Below are 7,113 nucleotides of genomic sequence, written 5' to 3'. Positions count from 1 at the left end.
TTGGCACTTCAATAAACCAGGTTCCTGGTCTGTGCTAGTTACTGCAAGCCTGGAGATGCAGGTGCTACCCCACGCTCCCAGGTCCCACCTCACACACCAGCTGGAGGACGCAATCCCTGCGCCCCCCAATGGCCAGGCTATTGAGTCTGCAGACCTTGGTGGGTGGGAACCAATGGGGTAGTCGGGGCGCCCTATGCCACGGGGCAATGGGCTGGGGAGAAGGCGGGGAGTTCCAGGTCCCGCCCCAGAGCAGACTTCCTGGTCTGCAGACATCCCGGGTGAGCGACAGCAGCAGAGGACCCCAGAGCCATGGGGTGCACTCGCGACGCCATCCTGGATGCCCTGGAGAACCTGACTGCAGACGAGTTCAAGAAGTTCAAGCTGAAGCTACTTTCAGTGCCACTGCGCGAAGGCTATGGGCGCATCCCGCGGGGGACACTGATGTCCATGGACGCCATGGACCTCACAGACAAGCTCGTCTCTTTCTATCTGGAAAAGTACAGCGCAGAGCTCACCGCGTTTGTGCTGCGTGAGATTGGCATGCAGGAGACAGCGGAGAAGCTGCAGGAGATCACGTGCAAAGGTGAGCACGCCCCCTCCACGCTCTGCAAGGGCCCAGATCTTGGGGTCTCCTCCTATAGCCCCTCAATACTCCAGCTCCCACCCCAATGTTTGCCCCTTGGGCTCTTTCACTTTCTGTTCCTCCTACCCTCTAAAAATTACAAAAGCTCCTCCGCCTGCTGGGAAGGGAGGTTTCCTGTGCTTGGCCCTGAACTTGGCTTCCGGACCAAGGGGCCCGCAACCCAGAGAGACTGGAGATATGATAAGGGAAGGGGACCACTTGACTAATTTCCTTATAGGCCCCGCTCCAGGGCCTGCTGGGATCCAGGATCACCAGACTGCAGCCAAGCCAGGTGAGGCCTTCACTCCTAACCTCTCCAGCCACACCCCAGCACACCCCAGCACAGCCTGAAGCTGTGTCCCACAGCCAGGAACACTGGGAGAGCAAGGTTGGGCCTACCCTTCCCACCCACCTACACACCACTTGGGCCCCACCTGTTTGGGGGGGGGGGGCACCTGCTGGCATCCAGGCTTAACAGATGAGCTCCAAGCCAAGTGAGGCCTTCACTCCCAACCTCTCCAGCCACACCCCACTATACCCCTGCACAGCCTGAAGCTGTGTCCCACAGCCAGCAACAAAGGGAGCAAGATTGGGCCTACCCTTCCCACCCACCTACACACCCCTCGGGTGACACCTGTGGGGGGCTGGTGGGAGGGAGACAGAAACAAAGTTATACTCATCCCACTGTATCTGTGGGGGGGGGGGGCTGCCCACCTTGAGCCCCACCCCTTAGGGCTCCAGAGCAATTTCTGAAGCAAGCAGTGCTCAGCAGGAACGGACCCCCGTATCCACCCTGCGAACTGGCTCAGCTGCTCCCTTCCATTCTGCCCGCAGGGCCGCACTTTGTGGACCAGCACCGGGCAGCCCTCATCGCACGGGTCACAGATGTGGACGGGGTGCTAGATGCCCTGTATGGGAACGTCCTGTCGGAGGAGCAGTACGGGGCAGTGCGGGCAGAGCCCACCAACCCAATGAAGATGAGAAAGCTGCTCAGCTTTGCCCCAGCCTGGAACAAGACCTGCAAAGATCTGCTCCTTCAGGCCCTGAGGAACACCCACCCCTACCTGGTGGCCGACCTGGAGAAAAGCTGAGGTGTCTCCCCCCGCAGCAGCCCCACATATAATCCCTGGCAGTTCCAGCCAACTCACCCCGAATCTGAATCTGTTTTTATACACAATATATGAAATGCCAACTTGTACTTGTGTGTTTTTCCTACTTCCAGCCCGGAAGCACGTGCAGAGCTAAGCCACAGAGGTCAGAGCGGCAGAGGCCAAGTAAAGCTCTACTTCCCGGCCTGTTCCTAGGGCAGCAGGCTCCTCACTTTATCCTTTCTGCCTCACAGTCACCATTTGGTAGCTCCTCCAGTGCTACCGAGAGTCTGCCTTTGAGACCAGTTAGCCCTGTGGCCAAGGTCTAACACAGACATGTGTACAAATGGTCTGGAACTGTAACGGGCCAGCTTTGTCAGAGACACTCGACAACAGACAAGTCTACATAGCTTCTCCTCCACTTTTGCCTTTAGGAAAACAAATGTAAAATTAGAGCACTTTTCAAGGAGAGAGACAGAGCATCCTCTAAACATAGACGAGCACAAGCAAGCATAATTCTGGGTTCCTTCTGCCACTGGCACGGACTTCAGCAGGCTTAATTGCTCCCTCCCTCTGCTCCCTGCCACCCCCTAGAGGAAGGGCTTATAGGTTATACTTTGCCCAGAAAACATGCCAACCACAAAACTAACACTCTGGGAATGAGTTCTGGGAGCCATTTCTTCTCTTGATTGAATTTTTGCCTCCAGATAGAAATAGAAGTGTTTTTCTCCAGGAAACAGCACAGACTGTTGGGGAACCAGGATCCTAGGACTACATCCTGCATACCCTTTGCACCCAAATTCTTTCTGGCTTTGAAGCGAGATAGGGGTGGGCAGGCAAAGCAACAAGCAGGCGCACCAGCCCGGTGCCCTATTCTTAGGGGACAGATCATCAGACACAGGGGATCCAGGTATGTGGGTGCATGAGTGGTTCTGTACCACTCACATGATACACCAGTTCACGACGAACAAAGCTGTGTAGACTTCACTTTGGATCCCTCGCCTAGAGAACACAAGAACCAGAAATGCAGTGCTTAGGCCTCCCACACACTTCCTCAGGGGCGTACGCACAGTATTCTGACAGTCTGTGTAAGACGTCCCTATCCTGAACTACTGGATTCCCAGAGCAACAGGAGCAAAGTAGTTTGCTACAGTAGGAAGCTACCAGGGTAAGATATGGCCACCGTCAAGGCCGCCCACTCATCACAAAGGACTAACCGCTCCTGATGCTACCTGGGACTCCAGGAGGAAAGCAGAGCTTTTCAAAAGCAGCAATCCGCCCTACCAGTTTCCTGTAGGCTCGTTTTTGTTGTTTTGGAGTTTTTTTTTTTTTAAGACTTTATTTATTTATATATTTGCAAGAGAGCGCAAGCACGTGCGGGAGGGGCAGAGAGGGAGAAGCCAACTCCCCACTGAGCAGGGAGCCCGATGCGGAACTCAATCCCAGGACCCTGGGATCACGACACCAGCCGAAGGCAGAAACTTAACCAACTGAGCCGCCCAGGCGCCCCAGGCTCATCACTCATTAGCAAGCTACCCCATAAAATAAATGCAGATGCTCTCCACTCCATACTCAACCCTGAGATGTCTTATGTTCTCCTATGTCACTTATATCCTCTGCCAGCACGTAGCCTATCAAACTGAAGCCGTCCTCCTCTCACCATCCCTCTATCTTGACATAAAGCGGTATCACCTTCACTAGAAAATAAATCCTAACATGTTCCAACAAAGCAGATTCAGTCAGTCTTGCAGATGCTAGCTCTTCCAACTAACTTCCACGACTAACATCCAGGGGCGCCTGGCTGGCTCAGTTGCAGCGTGCAACTCCTGATCTCGGGCTTATGAGTTCAAGCCCCACGTTGGGCGTGGAGCTTACTTAAAAAAAAAAAAAAAAAAAGACTAATATCCAAGACTAATGTTGCCTATGCCAGCTTGCGAGCTCTTCCAACTTACGTCCAAACGCCTCCTTTCAACCTCACTGCCACCACCTGGCTCATGCCTAATGTCTCACCCGCAACAGGTTTACCACCTCTCGTCTACCTTTAAGGGCTGGAGTGAGCAAAACTATCACGGAAAGGACAGCCTCATTTCTAACATTAGGACACCTGAATTCTTTCAGCCCTTTAAGCACTCTATCCAACCTCTATCTTCCTTTCACATACCCCATGATCCCAGTAATACTGCTCACACCCCATCCCCTAGGACATGCTGGTCCCTTAACTGGACACTTGAAACCTGTCCTAGAGCACCCTTTATCTATCAGCCATAGGCATGCCTCTATCTGGGCTCCGCTGGTATTTCCCAGGCTGGCTATGCTAAAAGCCAACCATGTAGGTCTTTTACATAGGACTGAGCCCTCATAAAAAGGCAGCTTTTCAACCTCTCAAGTGCCTTGCGTGCAAAAAGTAATAAATGGTAGGTACTGTGTATCTCCAGTGTCTAACAAAAAAATTTTTTAAGATTTTATTTATTTATCTGACAGAGACAGACAGCGAGAGAGGGAACACAAGCAAGGAGAGTGTGAGAGGGAGAAGCAGGCTTCCCGCTGAGCAGGGTGCCCGATGCAGGGCTCGATCCCAGGACCCTGGGATCAGGACCTGAGCCGAAGGCAGACGCTAATGGCTAAGCCACCCAGGTGCCCCATAACAATTTTTTTTTTAACTCCACATGAAGGGGCGCCTGGGTGATTCAGTTGGTTAAGCATCTGCCTTCAGCTTAGGTCATGATCCCAGGGTCCTCGGATCAAGTCCCACCATTGGGCTCCTTTCCTTGCTCAGTGGGGAGCCTACTTCTCCCTCTGCCTACTGCTCCCCCTGCTTATTCTGACAAAATCTTAAAAAAAAAAAAAAAGTTACAAAAACCAGTGCAGGCCTGAAGCAAAAGAAATGGTTCTAAGAAACTGCTCCCTGGGTTAAAATTTCTTGGGGCCTTTTCCCTTGGGGAGACTGGGGGGTCGGGGGGAGCATGGAAGAACCGAATTTTTTTTCTTTTTTTGTAATAATTTATTTTTTAGAGACAGCACAAGCAGGGGGAGGGACAGAGTGAGGGCAAGAAAGAGAACCTCGAGCAGAGTTCACACTGAGCACAGAGCCTGACACGGGGCTCAGCAGGGGGTTCAATCCCAGATCACAACCTAAGCAGAAAGCAAGAGTCAGATGCTTACCCGACTGCACCACCCAAGGTTACCCCAAGAGAACTGAATTCTGCCTGTAAGCACAGCACAGCATAGCAGTCAAAGATACAAGTTCTACAGTCAAATGATATAAACTCAAAACCCTGCTCCACTTCACATCAGTTTTGACCCTTAAGGCCAGTTCGTGCCTCAGCATCCCCAGCTATAAAGTAGGGATAATAGGATATGGCTCATCACCTAACAGCAACTGGTCCATAGCTAGTACACATTAGTGTTAGCATATCTCCACTAGGACGTTTTTGTTCCTGAGCTCCCCGATGACTTAACGTATATAACACTTCAATCAACTTTTGCTCTAACCTCCAAGCACCACAAAACTGATAAAAGAACAACAGGAGTGCCTGGCTGGAATTGGTGGAACATGTGATCTCAGGGTTTTAAGATTGAGCTCCATATTGGGTGTATTTACTTAGAATTTTAAGTTCTTGGGAAAAAAGGAGGGATGCCTGGGTGGCTCAGTTGGTTATATGTCTGCCTTTGGCTCAGGTTAGGATCCCAGGACCCTGGGATAGAGTCCCGCATCAGGCTCCTTGCTCAGTGAGCCTGCTTCTCCCTCTGCCTGCCACTCCCCCCACTCGCTGACAAAAATGTTATTAAAAAAAGAAAAGAAAAAAAGGTAGCGTTACCCCCTTGCAGACTTGAAAATGCCCCTACCCAGTATTCCTGGTACTCTATCCCCAGAAAAAAGAATTTTTTAAAAAGAACAAGAACAGGAACGCCTGGGTGGCTCAGTTGGTTAAGTTCTCCCTCTGCCTGCCACTCCCCCTGCTTGTGCCCCCGCTCTGACAAAATCTTTTAAGATTTTATTTGAGAGAGAGAACAAGCAGTGGGGAGGGGCAGGAGAGAGCAGCAGACTCCCTGCCGAGCAGGAAGCGAGCAGGAAGCCCAACACGGGGCTTGATTCCAGCCAGGACCCAGAGATCATGACCTGAGCCCAAGGCAGACACTTAACCCACTGAGCCACCCAGGCGCCCCATAAATAAAATCATTAAAAAAATAAATAAAAAGGGGAAAAAGAGAACAAGAACAAAAACTAGTGCTGGCTAGGCCTATGCTAGCTAGAACAAAAATCTACACGCAGGACCCGACCCTCCGTAAGGTGACATTTAGCCTAACTTCTAGCTAGCACCATTTATAAAGTTTTACACAGAGTCAAGTCCCCCTTGACAGGGAAGGTAGAGGGAAACGGCAGAAAAGCAATCTGTGCCAGACTTATAAAGTATGGGTCTAAGTGTGCAGTGGAACCAGCAACGTCAACATTGCCAGAGAACATGTCCCCCACCTGGACCTACACAGTGAATTAGAATCCACATGCTAACAAAACTCCCCAACGATCGAGGTGTTCAACTTAGACACACTGCTGGAGAGGCTGCGGCTCCACCATGTGTCTGAGGGCTGCAGGGGACTTCTCCTATCAGGATGTGGGTGTTTTACTCAGGGAGACAGTACACAGAATAGGCCAGCCTTCTCTCAAACTCCAGAAAAATAAAATAAAATAAATACAAGCCCTATCAGTCCAGATCTGACAGACAGGTCCTCACTCCCTAAAGGGGCTGCCGTTGAACCCTAAGGACAGGGCAGTGAGCAAGGTATAGGGCCTCGGGCAGTCGTGCAACACTGCCACCCAGAGGTGCTCGGGCAGGATGCTACCCGGGGTTCTCGGCTCCCGCTCCCGCTCCCGCAATGTTTCTTCCTTCCATACCCACCCCACTCACCCTCCTTTGGAGTTCTCCACTTAGAACCACCTCGTTTGGTTCCCACTGCACGACAGAGAATCCCAAATCCTTCATCCAAGGATAGTCCCAATGCCTCGCCTGTCTCCACTCCTCACACTAGTGGCTCCATTGTTCTGTTAAAGGAGCCCTTCTCTCTGGGGCCCCTACGTGGCCCAGTCAGGCATCAGTGTCAAACTCGATTTTGGCTCAGGTCTCAATCTCAGGGTCATGGCCTCCATGCTCTGAGCGGAGTCTGCGTGAGGTTCTCTCCCCTTCTGCCCCTCCCCCCAAACTTGCACAGGCTCACTCTCTAAAAATAATCAGGGGCGCCTGGGTGGCTCAGTTGGTTTAAGCGTCTGCCTTCGGCTCAGGTCACGATCCCAGGACCCTGGGATCGAGCCCCACGTTGGGCTCCCTGCTCAGCGGGGAGCTTGCTTCTCCCTCCCTCTCCAACTCTGCCTGCCACTCTGCCTACTTGTGCTGTCAAATAAGATCT

General features: G+C 52.0%; 1 protein-coding gene across 2 annotated transcripts; it reads left to right on the top strand.

Moving 5' to 3' along the window:
• Positions 1–246: 246 nt before the first annotated feature.
• Positions 247–1,845, top strand: LOC113267721 (apoptosis-associated speck-like protein containing a CARD). Of its 2 annotated transcripts, XM_026515875.4 has the most exons (3): positions 247–583; positions 861–914; positions 1,457–1,844. In XM_026515875.4, exons 1-3 carry the CDS (start codon positions 310–312, stop codon positions 1,711–1,713), a joined length of 585 nt encoding a protein of 194 aa, XP_026371660.1. In that variant the 5' UTR covers positions 247–309; the 3' UTR covers positions 1,714–1,844. The 2 variants fall into 2 exon arrangements, with proteins under 2 accessions (XP_026371660.1, XP_026371661.1); XM_026515876.4 differs by lacking the exon at positions 861–914 and having other exon boundaries at positions 255–583; positions 1,457–1,845.
• The last annotated feature ends 5,268 nt before the right edge of the window (positions 1,846–7,113 follow it).

Source organism: Ursus arctos, unplaced genomic scaffold (genome assembly GCF_023065955.2).
Source record: "Ursus arctos isolate Adak ecotype North America unplaced genomic scaffold, UrsArc2.0 scaffold_2, whole genome shotgun sequence".
Taxonomy (NCBI): Eukaryota; Metazoa; Chordata; class Mammalia; order Carnivora; family Ursidae; genus Ursus; species Ursus arctos.
Note: the sequence above shows the minus strand (reverse complement) of the source record. Positions and strands in the feature narration are given on the sequence as shown.